Source organism: Fulmarus glacialis, unplaced genomic scaffold (genome assembly GCF_000690835.1).
Source record: "Fulmarus glacialis isolate BGI_N327 unplaced genomic scaffold, ASM69083v1 scaffold6226, whole genome shotgun sequence".
Classification (NCBI taxonomy): Eukaryota; Metazoa; Chordata; class Aves; order Procellariiformes; family Procellariidae; genus Fulmarus; species Fulmarus glacialis.
In genome coordinates this window covers 38,837-58,141 of record NW_009218640.1, presented here as the reverse complement: position 1 = coordinate 58,141, position 19,305 = coordinate 38,837, and the positions used below count along the sequence as shown (strand labels likewise).

At 40.4% G+C, this 19,305-nt stretch overlaps 1 protein-coding gene across 1 annotated transcript; it reads right to left on the bottom strand.

The window, feature by feature from the left end:
• Positions 1-15,033: 15,033 nt before the first annotated feature.
• LOC104078445 (FERM, RhoGEF and pleckstrin domain-containing protein 1-like) lies at positions 15,034-15,449 on the bottom strand. Its single transcript, XM_009580090.1, has 2 exons — positions 15,279-15,449; positions 15,034-15,048 (listed from the first exon to the last, which is right to left on the bottom strand). Exons 1-2 carry the CDS (start codon positions 15,447-15,449, stop codon positions 15,034-15,036), a joined length of 186 nt encoding a protein of 61 aa, XP_009578385.1.
• Between the last annotated feature and the right edge of the window lie 3,856 nt (positions 15,450-19,305).

Sequence of the window (19,305 nt, the reverse complement as noted above, 5' to 3'; positions counted from 1 at the left end):
TCTCATCATACTTAGCTCAAGCGTGGCTCAATAAAAGCTTTCTTGTACCAAAGATGAAAATGTTTCCACTCTCTTAAAAAGAATGTAAGAAAACCGAACATTTCCAATTTTGTTTTAAACATGAACATTCCCTTTCAATGTCTATCTCAAACACTGTGTCACTGAGAAACTGAAAATGAAAGCGTAGAAGAATAAGCAGGACTAGCCTTGCCAGTTCCTACCTTATTTTTTCCATGAATCACAGATTCAGTCAGGACTGGAACTTCTGTTGCCACAGCAGCAGGAAGCCTACCTTTCCAGTAATTTGGAATTACCTTGTTGGTCATTTCAGTCGGATGCTGGGAAACTTGCTCCAACTACTCTTGCCTCATTTCCCTGCCCTTCTGGAGAAGAGAGACTATCCTACACGAACCATACTGCACCGTCCTCCCTCTCCTCCCCAAGGGTCAGCACTCACACGGCAAGCAATACTCAGCATCCTATGGCAGCCCTTCCCTGGGCAGCTGGCAACAGGCTGAAATAGGAGCAGGAGCGTAGGAAATGAGAAGCTGGAACAGGCAAAAGGGGCCAGGGGAACCACAGGGCTCCTGCTCTGGTGTGAAGATGGGGGCAGCAGAGAGAGGCAATGAGCAGATGTGAAGCCAAGTAGGAGATGAACTCCCTCAAGCAGCTGGGGCTAGCAGTTTCTGGAGGGGATCGAAATCCCCCGATCTTTCTACATTCTGAGAACTCAAAACATTAAACTGCCTCTCAGACAAACAGGTTCAAAAATCAAAATAAACCCAAATCATGGTTCTTTTCTCGATCACTTGCGTTTTCAGAAGCCTGGGTTTCCTTTTAAACTGCTGCAGCTTGCAATGTTTAAAAGCGTGGAGCTGGCATAAGCTGATTTGCACCACCTTACTGTTAGGTTTACCACTTAGGTTTTATTTTGGAAGTCAAGTGTCCGTTGTTTTCGGGTATCTGTAATGGCCTGTACTGATTTGGTTGTTTTGGGTATTTTTATTGAATGTATTTTCTTCACTCAAACATATTTTAAACCATTGTAATTTAGATTCACTATATTATTTAAAAGATTATTCTCCCGACACCCATATTGATACTGCCAAAAATCAAATTAACACAGCAGTCCCTTTCTTCCATTACAAAACACAGAGAGAAAGGAACAGGCAGTTATGCTATGGCTGCACATACAACTTTACAGCTCTATATGCAACTGTGCCTTAGCAGTATCTTAGCTACAGCTTTTAGTTCAAATTAATCATATTAATGTAACAGGCTTGCAATCTGCAGTAAGTTTTAAGAGCTACATCATTAACTCTCTCCTATGTGTAAGCATCTGATAGGAGGCAATTAAACAGAAGAGTGAGTGAGGGATTTTGCTTCCAGTTCTGACCCTGACCTCACTGTGCAGTCACTTCTATCTTCTAGTGCTCTTCCTTTATGTGACTGTGTCATGCTGTGATGTTTAAGACACGAATGCATCAGACCACCAGTGTTGCAAGTACAGCCCAAAAAAAAAATTTAATTCAGGAAAATTATAGATTTATACAAGTCCAGAACAATTCTTTTCCCCTTCTCTTAAAGTGCTTTCTTATGCATTTGCATCTTCATATGCCCCTTTTTCCTACCTATCCTACCCTTTTTCCATCACTCTCTTGCCTGCATTTGATCTGTCACCAAAATAGATTTGCCCTCCCCTAAACAGACCCATCTTCTTCACCTACCACTCTGCTAGTCAGTCAATGACCAAAGAGATAATTTTTCACTAAAACATAATCATCCCCAATAATAATAATTGGACCATTTTTGTGATGCAGTTTAAACAGAATAGCTCAAAACTTACAAAGCAGAGATTAGGGGAACAGTTGATGAAACTAATACATCAGTTTAGAGGAGGTAAAAGAAGGAGCTTCTTTACATAAGCAGCAGCAAACCTCTAGAACTTTCTGCCACAGAAGATTGTGGAGGTAGGAGGCACCAGCAGGTTCAAAAGGGACTTTAGGTGCTGGGGAATAATGAGAGAAAGGCAGAAGGGCCAGCTCTTGTGCCAGTATGGGAGACCAAATGTTATGCCAGAAGGACCGCCAGCCTTATTCAGTACGGCACTTATGTTTCCATGAAATGATTTTATCAGAGAGGGTCAGGGTACACAGAAACAACATAAGGAGAAAATGAAGCCAACAAACTTACTGTCTGGCATGCTAGAAGAGTTGCCACGTCTTCAGCTGTACCCCAGGGCTATCCTTTTAGTTGTAAATAAAAGAGGATGAGGGAGCAACTCCAACCCCAAAGACTAGAAATGCATGTACTGACTTGCAGGTCAGGACAAGTCCTCACTCAAAGCTAGACTTCTCAGAGCAATCTCCTTGGAACAACCAAAAACACAGCCAGAAACCCAGCTAACAACTAAGGAGCATGGAACATCATGGGCCTAATGCTCCTGCTCACTCTCTGGTCCTCTTAGCTACCAATATAGGAATGCAAAAGAAACCCACTCTCGGACTGAAGCCTGAAAGCAAAGGCATTCCCTCTACAGAGAGGGCTCCACTCGTTGCTACAGTGCTCTTCAGGGCCAGAACACTGTGTACAATTGTGACAGGAGGAGTAAAAAACAGTTTATATGCTGAGGTAACAGGGCTGTTTACATAAGCAAGCACTTCATGTCCTAGTGCAGTGGTTTTCGGCCTATGGCAACAAGCGCCCAGGAATCCACGGACCATTTCTACAAGAAGTAAGTTCATTGATATGGTATCGCCTTCCACACGCATGACCTTTTCAAAGGAATCTGCAACACCAGTAGGCAGCCTTTCGAGGCCTTCAAATGCCCCCAGATGAAAACAGCAGTAATCGGTAACATCTGTTCACCTGGGAAATATCAATGTGAAGATCTGACGGCTAAGAAGGACAAATGAATTACCAGTGAATGGTGCTAAGATGTCTGTGGGAGAGGAGGACAAGTTAGTTATCTTCAGGAATAATCATAATTCACAGTCAAATTAGCCAGGCATCTCCTGTTAAATAAGCATCTCCTGTTAAAACATCTTGCTAATTTCAAATAGAAAACTTAAGTGTTAACACCAAGCTATCAACAGATTCAAAAGTATTAGTTTGTGTTAATTATTTTAGTTATTTAATCCTTTCATGCTACTTTATTGTCAGGTGAACAAGTTCCATTTTGTCAAAAATTTCAATTTTCAAGTAATTATTTAACAGGCAGTGGCCAGTGAATTAATTCCGAGAGTGCTGAAGGAGTTAACTTTCAATTTAACTCTCAGTAAAACATTACCACGGAGGCTGAGGACGTGGGTTCCGGTTTTTTTCTTCCCCCACAGCATCCTAAATAGAAGAAACTCAAAGGGATTAAAAAAAAAGCGAACCCAAAACACATACAACCAATTTACTTCACAGCTATACCTATATGGGAAATAAGTCATTTCAGTACAACTAGCAACAGTGTTAACTGACCCCTCAAAGATTTGTTCCCTCAGCCCAAGAAAATGCTGAACTGTTTCCTCAGTAACCTTTTGTCACTTCTCCTGGCTAAGTTGTGCGTATGCGATCTTCCCTGTAATGAAACGTAAGCAGTACAGATCTGAAATGCTCTGCAGAGAAGTGACCTTTCCACTGAAAGGCATGTATCTGTTCAAAGTTATTTATTTCATGGAACAGATACAAAAAGAAATGGCAACAGCTAGACTCAGCTTATGTTAGAGAAACAAAAAGACTACCCGTTCCTAATTCTATTTCTCTAACAAGAGCAATCTAGTTTGACTTGATAGAAAAGTCCGAAAACCTAGCTCTTCCACAGCTGGTGTGAATCCAGAAGGTTTTCATGAGATTTTCAAGGGGGGGGTTGTTGACTTTTTTTAAGCAGCTGTAGTTATGAAAGTCTCCCCTGTTCACAAAGCCTGCTCTCCTGCAGCTTGGTATTTCTACCTTGCTCTTCCTAAGACTGCCAAAATCACAGAGTTGAACATGTTGTGACACAATCAGCCAGCCATTTGAAGTGTCTGCTTTCCACTGAATTTTATTTTTAGAATCTTCCATAGTCTTTCAAAGCACACATACCCAAAGTAATCCTTTGACATGAAGTAAAAAACTAAGAAGAAAACCTGAAGGGTTTAACGAACTCTAGAACATAAGCAAGCTTACGACATGCCTCTCATGTATAAAATGATTACTGCCTCAATTCTTTTGTAAGCACACAGATATGGCTGCAAATGCTGATTTGCTGCACAGAAACCTGAAGCTTTCTACCTCAGAGTTGCCAGTCACAGGCTTAAAAGTGACCAATCTTCAACTGGTAACTCTGAACTTCAACTAAGGCTCTCAAAGAAAAAAGATCCTAAAACACAGTAGTCCTGAATTCTTACAGTTAGTGTTTCTTAGGGACCTTGAGCAATCCGCTCACAGCTAGCCCTGCCTTGAGCAAAAAATCGGACCAGAATACCTCCAAAAGTCCCTTCCAAACTGTATCTCTGTATCACGCTATGCGTGACCATTCATATGCTTTCATGAAAAGCGTTTTCTTTTGCCAGCCACCAGTGTTTGTCCCTGGGTGCAGAGGTGTTTCTGAATTACTCAGGAACATCTAAGAGCATAAAACACCAGGCTATGTTTATTTTTGGTTGCAGCGTGAATCTGTGTGAATCCAACACTAGAAACTACTTGATAAGGCTCTTTTAGAATTCCTGCAAGATATCTTTTTATATAAAGTTTGACAAAGCATTCTCTTTCACCTCAATTTACACATATTAACTTAATTAATTCTGCCAAATCCCTTTTATTTCGATTCTGTTCATGAAAACTGTGGTATATGAGATTAATTCCAATAGGCAACACTCCCAGAGGAGACCTCATAATATGACCCAGCTTACTTCTAGTAACTTCAGTCAACTTAAGACAATGTACACTGGCTGAGGATCTGGCTCATCCCTTTCGGTAATCAGAAAGGGAAGGTGTTCCTCTAACTTACAGTCACTCCAGATCCAGTATCGGCTGTTCTGCCCAAATGCGCTCCTTGTAAAAGACCAGAAAGAGAGCTCTGTAACAAAGTATTACAAAGAGCTAATCAACTTGTCCATACAGAGGATACAAAAATGGATGTTTTCTAAGAAAACACAAAACTGACAAGTTAGATGAGGGTGAGATGACAGAAGGGAATAAAATTGAGCATCTGCACCAGGTAATGAAGCAATGAAATGTGAAGAGTCATTAAGAGCAAAAGACGTCCCCCTTTATGCATGAAGAACTAGCCTCTGAATACTAAGCAACATCTACACACAAATACTGTCCACTATCTACTAAATGGAGATTATTACAAATAAATTCAGCAAGAACCATTTGAAGATATTATGGCATGAGAACAGGACTAGAATTATAAAAGCAAGGCAAACTGAAGAAAAAACAGAAGAAAAGACTCCAGATTCAATCAGAAAACCAGGTGAGCAGGTAACAGTGAAAGAAATGAGGAGAAAAACTGCCTGCTGCTGTGCGCTGCATGAATATTTGCATCTGCCAACAGGCCATCAAAAAGCAAATTGGCACTAAGTCATAACTCACCATTTGCTATTTATATTCTGGCAGCATTATGTTTGTGCAATTTCTATCAGTTAAAGCCTCCTTTTAGGGGATGGGGATAAGAAAAGGAGATATTGTAATCTACTTCTGCTATTGCTGTTTGTATTCGCTGAGTTATCTGGTGCTTGATGTGTGCCTCATGCATCACTTTTTATTCAAAAATTGACATATTTATCCAAGAATGATTTTAACACACTAGCCTTATTCAAATACGTACAAAGGCTTTAGCAAACATTTTCAGCCATGTATTTTGTGTGATTTATGCATTGGCATGTAAAAGGCAACATTTAATTGTGCGTGTGTACTGTAATCACAGCCTTGTCAAGGCACCTCGTTGGAGCAGTGGAGACAAGTTTACAGGTAAGCAGCCTATTACTAAGTCTTTCTGAAGGCTTTTAAACCTGCGAACCGGTGGAGTCCCTTTAGATTGTACCAAGATTAGACAAGGACATACTGCTTTAATCACTTCATCCTAGCTGTAGGTTTTTTAGTTTATTTTAAGCTGGTCAAATTTCACTTTAAAACCACAAACTATCTTAGGTAAAATTTGGATAGATCATCCCTCTTGCAGAGTTTGGATATGGATGAGAATTTGACCATGCCATTGCAGAAAGTGTCCCCAGTTCTGCAGTGCAGATACAGCCTTTAAAAGTGATGAGCGCTTGCTCCCCTATACAGCCCAACATGGGACTTGTAACAAAACGACCTGATACTACGCTGAGGGAGGAGATCATCGTCAGAATGAAGTTGGTTGAAGACCCAGGAGATACACCCCGGACTGCCGCATCTTTCTGCGCCGCTATCTCCTGTTTGTTTGGAGAATACCAACAGCAAGGAATTGAACCAGCAGTTGCAAAGGAGCTATGGAGAGGCAGAGAGGACATGGAGGATAAGCAATATAAGGTGACATGTTCTAGTGCCAACCAAGGAAAGAACAAGAGATACCAACAAGAAAACCAAGGAAGTGCTAAAATATGAACCGATATAAAGTCGTATTCTTAAGCAATTTAAGGGTTGGAGGAGTTCCTTACATTTATTCTCTCTCCCACCTCTGCAGCTGTGTACTTCCACAGCAGCTTTACCCAAGTCTGAACCACTGCTAACATGGTTCTATCCCTTCCCGCCCCTATGTTGCACCCACATCAGCATCTATCAGATTTTGTAGCAAGCTCCTGCTTGTAGCTAAACAGGTGGAAAACCAAAGCTTTTTATGCAGGGTTGCCCCCGCGGGCTGCCTTACCACAGAGTCAGACAAGCATCCTTGCCAGCATGGCAGAGCAGGTTGGAACGCCACCTCCAGCAGCTGCTAAGGCTGTAGTTCCACCGGCTGAGCAACCGACCATATTCAACTGAGAATGAACTGAACGGGCAGTTTATAAAATGTTATTATTCTTTTATCATGTACTGCTTAAACCTTTGTTTACAGAGATACCCTTCTATTCTGTTCAAAATAATGGAGGAAAGCAACTGCACAGGGATTCCACAACAAAGGTTCCTTCATCTCTCAAACAGGTGAGGGAACAAGTTACAGGGAGATATGCTTTTAATTGCAATTTAAGTTACTGAAATTCACAGTGCACTGTGGACTATAAACCGGGTGTGCTTTGAAATGCCTGAAGTCTAACATGAGATTGTGCTCTTGGCCAAGCATCACATGCTGCATTTCTTTAAGTATGGACAACACACACTTATTTAATCAATCGCACTTCAGGAGGAGGAGGAGGAAGGCAGCTATTTTCTCCCAGAAGCTTATCCTGCTCATTTACTATGCCCCTCCAGAGCATATGGCCAGAAACAGAGACGACTGTTTTTCATACAGAGCTTAAGGAAAGTAACTTAAGCTTGACCACCTTGTGCTGACAAAGAACGGGCTTAAGAAAATCATGGCATGCATGTGCACTACAGCAGCACAGCACCGATGCACCGTTCCTCCACAGCACACTTTCTTTTGTTACAACTGTTCCCTATTACAACTAGGAGAGAGAAAAGCAGCACTACCGGCAGGTATAATTTACCTACCCCAGCACATCCGAGCTAGACAGCATTGCCGGACAGCTGTGGGGTGCAGGGAAGACTCACATATCACTTTGGCATGGTTGGGAACTAAAAGGAAACAACGGAATTTCTGTGGAACAAGTCAGATGCCTAGATGATAAATGAAGTCTAAGCTATTGTCCTATGCTCCCCTTACAGGGATATACAAGCACCTCCAGAGAGCAATTAATCTTATCCTAAAATACATGTTCAAGACGGGCCTGTTGAAGGTAGGGAAGACTCACATATCACTTTGGCATGGTTGGGAACTAAAAGGAAACAACGGAATTTCTGTGGAACAAGTCAGATGCCTAGATGATAAATGAAGTCTAAGCTATTGTCCTATGCTCCCCTTACAGGGATATACAAGCACCTCCAGAGAGCAATTAATCTTATCCTAAAATACATGTTCAAGACGGGCCTGTTGAAGGTACCATGTTTTCCCTCTAACTGTGAAGGATATTAGCTGAGGCTTTGACATCTAGTTTTAAAATCTTTAAAGCCAGAAGAGGCGTACCTCAGTCTCAGGGAGAAGGAAGGAAGCACACAACAGCTTCAGCTCCCCTCCTTCCTCTGACCAGAGGCAGAACATCCCTCCCATTGCCCCTGAAACAGGAAAACATAGTCCTAGCAACATCAGCCTCCACTTCTGCCACTAACGAGCCACTCACCCATACACTCACGCTTTGAAGAGGAGAAAGACGGCAAACACCTCCCACTGTTTCCTGGACAGCTGCCACCCCCAAACAGGGTGGCCAAGGGGAACACCCCATAGCTGGGGAGGGAGCCCATGCTCCCTCCCACCAGAGCATCAATCCAGCCTCACCAGTACTGTGCAAACCAATTTACAGGCACAGACGTGGTTACCAAAATTAACAGCACGATGTCACTGACCCTTTCAGCTAGGGCAGCAGTGTTCAGAAACGCTCCCGCACTGCCTTTTCATCCACAGCTGCCCCTCCCCTGTGCCAGCTTGTCCTCCGCTTTGTGCCGGCTCAAGCGTTGGTGCATGACTTGGTGAGTCAGCTGTACCGAGAGAGGTGAAAAGGCGTTATTTAAGAAGCCTCCCCTGATTACAAGTTAGGCTAATTCATTCAAGAAAATTACATTCATTTCCCAGTTATCTTCAAATACATCAATCCAGTCTGAAAATGGACTGGATCTGTTGGCACTTAAAATTATATTCCCACTTATTCTGTTCATTCTACAGAATATCATAACAGAGAAATCAGCAGCTTAAACAGCCTGCTGCCTCAGGTTGCAGAAGTTTGCTTATGGATTATTCTCTCTTCCGTTTTGAAAAGCACATAAGTTATTAACACAAGTCACTAAAATTCCCTGTCTTTCCACAAGGACATTCTAATCATCTGTCAACAAAAATCACAGTTTACTGGATATCTACTAATAATCTTCCGCTGAGAAAAACGCAACTGATGTGTTTCAGAATTATAGAAAAAAAAATGCTTTTCTTCTTGTAATTTCAGAAGATCCAGCAGGGTTGGTGTGACAATTAGTGAATATTTAAATGCTTGATATTCATTGGAAATAGTCTGACAGTGATGGCCAAATAATTTCAGGCATGAGAAGAAAAGAAAGTCTCAGACTGATGAATAACTGACATTTGACCTGCTGTTCACTTCCTAAGCAGGAAAAAAATGCAATTCATCTTGAATTGAAGTTGAAGCTGGCTTAGAAAGCATAAAACACTGTTTCATGTTTCTGCATTGCCTTACTGTCTAATGCTCTTCTTATAAAATTGTGTTATTCACTGGTTATAATATGCATATTGAGGACAGGGGTAAATACCTAGGACAAAGCAATTACCGTAACCCATAAACGTTACAGAAAATAATTTAAACATTTATAAATACGTGGCTGAAATTTCGAATTTAATAGAGTAACACGATGCTTGTGCAAATTTATAACAAAGCACATGTAATCTTTGTGGTTAAGTATTGAGACTTTCTAATATTAAGCTTTTTCTGGTATGCTTACACTGGCCTGAAGTTGTTGGGGAGTACACTTAATAGACGGCATTTTCCCCACAAAGGCAGTATGAACCACCATTATATGGCTGCACGAACAAACAAAACCAGCCAAACAAAAAAACCCACCCAGAACATTAGCCTTAAGACACAAAGCCCCAGCAGGATTATGAAGTCCTTCTCCCTGAAAATTTGGGACTTAAGGCACTGCGTGCCAAGGCACTACAGCTGAACTCCAGTGGAAGACAAATAGTTGTAGACCAAGACCATTTGGTCTTTATTCTCTTTATTCTCAGATAACCTAAAGATGAGGAAGCCTTTCTCTTCTGAGAGAAAAGCAAATTGAAATGAAATGTTTACAACCAACGTTTACTAAGGATTATACCCTCACCCTGCTTTCTATTAAAAGACTCCTGTTGCTTAAGAAACCAGGTGTTAATCCCTCAAAGTGGATGACATTTTCCAACCCTGCATATTTCACAAAGCTTGAACACATTGCGAGGGAAAGAAAGAAAGTTTACATAAGACACAAAACAGATGTTTAATAAACTTGAGTAATCTGACAGGCAAGTATATTTTGGTCTTTCCAAAAGACAGCCACAAAGAGGCAGCAACTATTTTCTTCCAGACACAATAAAGAGGACTGTGGTTTGGTTTTAATTAAACAGACCTGATCCTAACCAGAAGAAGAATCCTCATCTCCTGTGATATACTTTGATCTCACCTTTGATGCTAATGGGAAAGAAACAACTTTGACTTTCTATTTAGCATCAGTAGTATCACTCCAGTCACATCAGTATCATTCACCCAGAGAGTAGGATATGATCAGTGACAGGCATCATGTCAGTCAGGGTTAAACCTGGTCTGAGTCACCAAATCATCCCAGCAGTCTAACATGAGAATCAGTCATATCTTCAGCATTACCTAGAAAGGAACAACACTGACTCTTTCTGCTTAGGAGTAGTTTTAAGGCAGATTACTTCTGGCACTGAAACAATTATAAAAGTAAATATAAGATAAATGGCATAAACAGTGAACATTAAAGGGTTTTCTGCCCCAGGAGAAGTAGATGTGACCATCACCTATTTTTACTGTTCCTTAAAAACTGTATTTCTTTTTTACTTAAACTGGTTTGAATCTACAGGGGAGACCGTATTAAAACAAACAAGAAAATCCGTAAGTTTTACTATGGTTTTATGGAATCAATCCCATTCTGTTCCAACTAACTTAGATGAGACTGGCAAAAATAAAACCAGAGCAAAATCAAGCAGAACTGTACACCTCCACCTCTCCTGTATAATACACAACTTCTATTCAGCAGTGTTCTGCAAATCCTACCGAAGAAGTGTCAACCTTTCAAAATGCTCAAGATCTATCTATATATGATTATCATTATGTGTACAAGGGTGAAAAAATGTTCTTCCTCCTTCACATTATTCATTTTAGCTAAAGCTGCTGTCCTCTTACCTAGCAGAAAGGGACTGTATTTGCTCATTTTATCATGCAGTCATAACCCAGCCAAACACTAGCTGAAACAGACAGGTGTATTTTGGACCTCTGCGGTCTTCAGTTAGCATATCCAACTAATTTTTTAGTAAATACAGCCAAACTGGAAATTAGAAACAAAAAGCAAGAGATAAAAATCTGTTCCACACTTGCATGCAACCCCTTCATAAAGCTAACACCATGACCAACAGCTGCAAGCACTGAATGGTCATCAACTTTCAACTAGTGGCCTGATCACCTATAACTGCAGCTGAAGCCAGCCCTTGTCTGAGAGTTTGGGACAGGCTCAAACTAAAGGTACAGAAATTCAGTCATAAAAAGCTGAATAACTTAAAAGGGGGAAGGATATTCTACATAATTTATCTTTTCATAGCAGAATAGACAAAAATGTAATCAAAAAGATAATTCATGGATTTTATACTTTCCTTTTATTTTAAAGGCAGTAAATACAAAGTAAAAGTAATATTGTGATAAACTTCTTCGAAAGCAGCAGTGCCTACCTTTCCCCCACCTCCCCCAAGCATCTGTGTTTGCTTGAAAAGAGTCATGCAGCCAGCTAACTGGGCCGGCAAGGAACACAATCCAGGCTTATCTGTTCAAGCTTTCACTGGCTTTTTGGAATACAGGAATGTTTAGATATTCTGCGATGAAATATTGTCTGTTAACAGCAAACAAAATACAAGATTTTTCTTATGTACCCTTCCTTTTACAACACTGCATTTGCAAAGATTGATGAAAAGGCCTTCTATGTGGGCTTCTGTTTTTCAAGTCTCCCATACAAACTCTCTGCATACACTTAACGTTTTTTTTCTGGGGAAAAAAAAATCATTTACAGGCCCATGTGAAGCCATGCGGATCTCTTTTTCTTTCCTTTTTTTTTTTTTTTTTTTCTTTCTTCTTTTTTTCCTTGTGAGAAGCTAATACAATGAGCTGGACACAGTATGATTACCAAACCAAAAGCAAACCCAAAACCAGCACACAGATAAGATCTTTTTCCAGTTTTATCTAACGGAGAGGCTGAATCTATAACAAAAGAAATTGTAGGAGTAGCAAGGAAGGAGCATGAGACAGACGGACAGTCCCAACTACCTCACTACTTTCCCCAAATTCAGGAAGAAGTAGCACCAGTATCTGTTTCTATTTTTACACAGAATTCACAAGCTAATAATAAATTGGCACAACTTAAACTTCATACTGTCCTAAAAAACATATTACAAGCAGCAATAAAACTACTCAAAGTTTGGCCCATTTGCTAATAGGGAAAAGAACATCCAGCAAAATTCCTAAAACTGTAGGAAACACAAAACCTTCTCAGTTTATACTTTTATCATATTTGGAAGGTTATTTTCAAAACCATGGCAGCTCAAGTTTTGAAAGAACAGTTCAGACCTTCAATCATGCAAAAAGCCTTTAATTCTCCACTGAAAAGCAAGCCCACAGATGTGCGTTGGCATGTATATTTAACATCCTTTGCCCACAGCCACACTTGCTGCTCCTAAAATATTTTGTTGAAATGGTGTCGCTTTCTTTTTCTGTGTATACTGTACCAATCTGGCTAAAACCAGAAAGCTTGTAAATGGGAACTTGGGTTTTCCAACATGAATAAACATCTCAGTTCAGAGGTATTAAAAGCTTTTCAGTTTTGTGAGATAGGACTAAAAAATTAATGCCTTTTAGAGCAGACTGAAAATGACATGAAAACGATGGCCAGCAGGTCGAGGGAGGTGACGCTGCCCCTCTACTCTGCTCTGGTGAGACCCCACTTGGAGTCCAGCTCTGGAGCCCTCAGCACAGGAAAGACATGGACTTGTTGGAGCGGGTCCAGAGGAGGGCCACCAAAATGATCAGGGGGATGGAACGCCTCTCCTATGAAGAAAGGCTGAGAGAGTAGGGGTTATTCAGCCTGGAGAAGAGAAGGCTTCGGGGAGACCCCTGCGGCCTTTCGGTACTTGAAAGGGGCTTATAAGATGGGACAAACTTTTTAGCAGGACCTGTTGTGACAGGACGAGGAGGAATGGTTTTAAACTAAAAGAGGATAGATTCAGACTAGATACAAGAAAGAAATTTTTTACGATGAGGGTGGTGCAACATTGGAACAGGTTGCCCAGAGAGGTCGTAGATGCCCCATCCCTGGAAATGTTCAAGGTCAGGTTGGACAAGGCTCTGAGCAACCTGATCTGGTTGAAGATGTCCCTGCCCATGGCAGGGAGGTTGGACTAGATGACCTTTAAAGGTCCCTTCCAAACTATTCTATGATTCTATGATGTGTATTGCTCCATTTGATTATGCATACCTTGAAGACAAAAGGCTTTAGGAATCTGCTCTAAGAGACTTTATAATCTAAGTATCCTGCAAATTTCACAAGATTTGACTTTAAACCCAATTGGACTCTCCTTGAATAGATGTATTTATGAAATAAAAGCCTCAGAAAATAATCATAGTGAAGTGATCTGAACAGAAAGGTTTTTTAAACCCAGGTCTTCCTGAAGTTTAAAAACAAAACGTCTTCTAATCAACTGAAGATCAAAAACATATTGTTTCCTCAAACTCCCAGCAGCAAGGCCAGAGTTATACGGGTGCACTGCATTCACTCGTTACTTATGTTTGCTTCTAAACAATTTAATGAAAGGGACCTGATCTCAAAATAGTTCCTACTAAGTGTTTGTCAAATAGGATTATTAACTCTTACAAATTGCATGTCATTTCCAAAGTATGGTGAAATAGCAGCTGCAGGGAAAAAAAAAGTCTTCTCTGGATAAGAGGGGTATTTGTACCACATAAGATAAGCAGCACAAGTTTCATTAGCATTTGATAATTTAAACTAGAACTACACTTCTGAACAGCAATGATTACCTAAAGATAATTTTAGTCTGTTTCCTATGGATATTTGATAGGTATTCTGAAGGGCACAAGAACATAACACATTGCTACATACATGAGCATTTCACTTGATGACAGTTCAGTTCATAAATATCTGTCCAGAGAATTTACTTTCTACTACAAGATAATCTGAGACTGAACATGCAGTTGTAGTCAGGTCACAAACAGCCCGAGAGAGCAGACCAAAAAGCATATGTGTGTACACAAATAAAACAAACAAACAAAACCTTATAAATGGGTAAAAAAAATTTTTTTTAATGAGGATTTTCCTTATCCGAATTCCTTCATCTTTAATATAGGGATAACATTTTTTCAGTCACCATAAGCACTTTCACAGAGCACTATACGTGTAACATCTATGTATCTCACTGGTAACCCCCCATTTCACAGAAGGGAAAACTGAGCCAATGAAGGCATGGAAGTTACCATAGCTACATAAAATGCAAGTAACAAAGGATGAAATTTGAACTCAGGTTTCCAGTTTCCTATTCACTGAACCCTGAGCACTTTGAAAAATACACATTCCAGTACACTTTCATAACAGCAACAGTGTTCAATAACCTTACATGTTAATTACCTAAGCATGGAGTGTTAAAATCATTAGTGGTTACTAACAGCTAGATAGTGTAAAACAGCATCAGTCTTTCTACCAAAAGTAATTCAAACTAATTCTTCTGATCACACACAAAAGCAGTAGTAACTCTGTTTCCTTACTTGGCAAGTACAAATCTAGATCAATTTCAATGGGCACTGATTGTATAGAGAAACTTTAGAGAAGACTGCTGTGATTTCTTTCCTTGCACTCAATGCACGTGAGCACTTGGTGTCAGTAACAGTGACAGAAATTTGTGAAAGTTTTGATGATTTCAAATTACCATCCTAGGAACTTGCCAGAGGAAAAGGAAACAAATTTGTATAGACCTACAGTTTACTGGATCAAGAGCAAAACAGCACCAAGGAAATATTCGGAAAGTAGAGGAAATCACTGATGTAATATTTGGGGGAGGGGGGAACCAAAACACCCAGAAAAAACCACCAAGGACTTTCACCTCTCCTGAAGCTGTTCAAACAGAAACAGAATAATAACTGTAATTTACAGTTCACTTCACTCTTTAATGTTATTCTATTACACCATCATCTATTTAATGCTGTTATAACAGCCATTTTCTCCGCAACATGAATTCATTAGCCAAAGAATCAGAGTTGAAATAAAAAGAGAACTGGTTTGAAAGCATGCATTTTTAGAAATGCCTGAATAATCTTTAGCCACCCCAACCTCCATATCCTTACCGGAACGTCAAAAGTTTCTTGCGTGTCATCCAGCATCTGAATTTTGATGGAGATGAGTTTTCCTGGAGGTGTCATAGGTGGTTTCTGTCCATGCTCCAAGGTACTGATCCCAGCATTTTCCTGAGCTCCTAACCGGGATCCTGCTGTTGGTCTCTGCTCTGTTTCACCCATGTTTAGAGAAACACGTTTCTTATATCTGATAAAAGAATAAGGGCAAAGAAGACCATATCACTTATTTGTAAGAGTTGTTGCGCATAAGCGTTATGGTATATATACTTACAGCTAATAAACCATATGACCATTAACACAAAGTAATAACCATTATGATTTTTTTTTTAATGTATCATATGAAGACAAGAAAACCAGGCAAACTTTATAGTTTTCAAAATACACGGGCTAATCACCTCCTGGGGGTAAGGCTGATAGACTGGCTATAGTACTGCACAATGGGAAAATATTACTTTTCTCCTAGGAAAGGAAACAAGACCACACTGGAAACAGAACATGACAGAACCCAGATTTCAATGAATTACGCTAATTTTTATGTATTTATGAATCAGGCTGTTAACAGCCACAGCCAGGGCTCCCAGAGAAGGGAGGAAGGTGAGGAAAGCAGGTGAGACAACTCACCACTTGCTGACCATGATTCCCTCCTGGGCATGTCAGAATTTTTTCCTTTGGTCCTTCCAGCCTTCTCTGGCCCTTTGCAGCTGCCATCTTGCTTAAGGGTCTGCGAAGCAGGAAAGCCAAAGGGGTACAAGATGACCCCAATTACAGGGCCTAAATCTTTTGTTTCCTTTGGGGACCAGAGCTGCTCCAGAACCTGTAGCTTGGCCTCATCCCACTGGTGAGCCAAGCACTATGAGGACGTGCTACTGGGAAGTCCAGAAGAAGCCAGAGCAAAAACTGGTTGGGAAAAGCAAAGGAAATCTAATTTCCCACAGAGCCCTGTAAGCAGGAGGGGAACAAGGAACGCACCTTCCTCACTGTGCTAGGGGAAGGTTACACCTGCACCAGCTCGCCTGCACTGCTCGCTGAATGTGGATGTCTGCTTCGTATCCATGGCAAGTAACCTCAGAAACTGGCTTGCTAATTTTGTTTCTGTGCAGCTTTCGCACCACATTACACACTACATTTCTGCTAAATAATTATTCTATCCTAAAAAGGGAGCAGAGCTACAACAGTGATTCAGTGTGATTTTTCATTAACTGGCACAACTTTGAACCTTCTTTTTTAATTCAAGGACCATTAGTTTTATTTGTCAAATGTTACACATCATACTAGAATTTTACTTCACTTTCTTCCCCGCCTTTTGACATTCTAGCTGGGTTTGTGATGAAACCCGCTGCTACTGTCTATTTATCTTTCTTGGTAATTGTATTTCCATTCTTCATGACTTTTATATGCTGATCAATGACCATTAAAAAACCATGTAGCACACAGAAAGAATGGAAATGTAACTTTCCAGCTGAACAGAGGCACAAGAAGAGTACTGCCTATCATTGTCTGGCTTTTACTCTGAGGTTACAAATACTGAGAAGCCTATGGGAAAAACAGGAAGCACAAGATAGCCTATGTATTAGTGAATGCATCACCAGTTTTACAGTATACTATAAAGAACAGTGCCATGTAATAAGATACCAGTTCCCTCCGTAAGGACAGAATAAAAACAGTCCTGTTTTTATCTTCAGCTGGATATACTATTTACTACATATCACTCTTCTGTGTCCTAACTAATTTGTTCCCACATTTTCCCAGATTTTTCACACAGCAAGTGGCTTGGAGTAAAAATTCTTAAAAAATGCACTCTGATTAAAGGAAAAAAAAAAAAAGAAGAAAAAAAAGAGAGTGTTAGCTGAGAAGGAAGGGACTGAAAAATTAGGGATCGCACACTTCTACATATCAGCTCAACAGGCACAAGTGAAGGAGAACAAAAAACCGCAGGTAAACTTTTGCAATGAACCAGCACTACCCCACCCAACAGGGTTGCAGATACTAGTGAAACCTTTCCAAGCACATGCCAAATACTACTGAAAGGCAAATTTTTCCTCAACTGGCATTGTAATCTAAAATGTAAAAGGAATAATTTAAAAGAATAAAATAAATTTAATTGAATTAAATTAAAACCTTTTTATGGGACAAGAAGTGCCAACAAGAAAGCTGCAGCTGGAGGCAGGAATTCCAGAAGAAAAGACACCAAGCTCTATATAGCAAGACTCCAGGCCTACTTATAAATAAATCTGGTTTTCATGCATGTGAAGTACACAGGGACATTTAAAAAGGTAATGCATGCACCCTGTCTGGAAGTGCCACTGCACACAGAGATACTGGTCCATGTCCTTATTAATTCAAAAGCTGTTTTAAGAGCTTTTCTGAAGTCACCATATACCACAGACAGCACCAACACGGCAGAAGGACCTCTACAATTGCTGTGTTACTATGGTAGTTTTTGGCTAGGTACACATGTTTAAAGTGGGTGAAGAAATCTGTTCTTTCCATTAAATACTAAACATAGTAATCAATCCAGTCAGTTCAAATGATAGCATTAAATAATCAACGTAAGGAAATATTACAGAGCTTGAACCTTTCTATAAATGTTCTTCTGACTAGATGATCTAGTGGCCCACACACACATTCAGACAGGCCAATAAATGTAGTGAAACAAGGAGGAAAGACAGAATTTAGGAGCCAAAAAAAATCATGGAGGAAAGGTACAAGCCAAACCACTCCATATATACAGCTGAGAGGTTTTTTATTATTATTATTATTATTATTATTAACAGTTAGTAATATACAAACTCTTGTTATATATATATATATTTTGAACCAGTTAGACATGCACACTTCCCTTTGGAAGCAAAGATCTAAGAAGTATTGGCCACCCTGATCACATGCATCTGCTACTTAGAAAATTAAAAGCAGACCTTTCCTTTTTTAATCTGTATGTATATCTAAACATCAGCATGCTGCATTGGACATTATTTAAGTTTTTTTTTCTGTATGACACTAGTCTCACTCACTATGGTGCTGTCATAATATTGGCATAGTATCTTTATTATGCCTTTATGTAGAAGAGGCCTTAAAAATTATTACAATTACCCTCTCTAAATAATGCAGCGCATCAGTCAAGCTGTATACCTTTCTCTAAATCACTTTGATCTAGAAAACCAAGAAGTAGGGTCACAGAATGCAACAGAAGAGTATTAAGCAGATATTAAGCAAACCTGGGGGCATTAGGATGCCTAATGTCTGTCACAATGAGGAGAAGGATCAACTCTGGATGGAAGATGGAGAACTTTAAAGACACCCTAGTAGAAAGAAGATGTTGATGAATTGGGGAGGGTATTAATGGAGAAGAAAAAGCAGTGGCCACCAGACTCCAACACATGCAGCTCTAAGCAAAATATAAGTGGAGGTAGACAACTGGTACAGGAGCCAAGAGAGTGGCAAATAAAAAGAACACATCTGAACTCTGAAAATTAATTTAAGAGTTTCTGCCTGCTCTTTTTGACAGCTGGTGAAACTCAGGGCCAAAATCACATCTATCGTTTCTGCTGTAGATTCACTGGGTGGGTGTCAGTGCCCTTCTCAGTAGTGCTGTAGCATCTGCAAAGAAGGAGAGAGGCTGCTGCAGAGAGCTAACCTGCATCCCAACCTGTGTGAGGGGAGCAGTTACCTGAGTCAGCCAAGCTGCCCACGGAGGAGCCTTGGACCCTCCTGCTCCTTCCCTGCCTGATGCCATGCACCGACTCTCACCCTCCTCAGGGCCTTCGCTGAGCCAATGCACCTTGCTAACCCTAAAGAAAACAACTCTGTGTTCATTCTTCGCTGGGTTAGCAGATTAAATCAGCTCTCAGCAGGCTGGCAAACCTAAGGCCAGGGTGAGCTAAGCCCAGCCAGCTGCTGGCAGGCCACTAGACTGACTTAAGCCATCTCGCCTAACTCTACCTAAAACACCTGGAAGGCACAAAAAGCTACAACTGCCATTAGATAATTAGTAAATGTGGTTTTGTCCTAATCACATGTT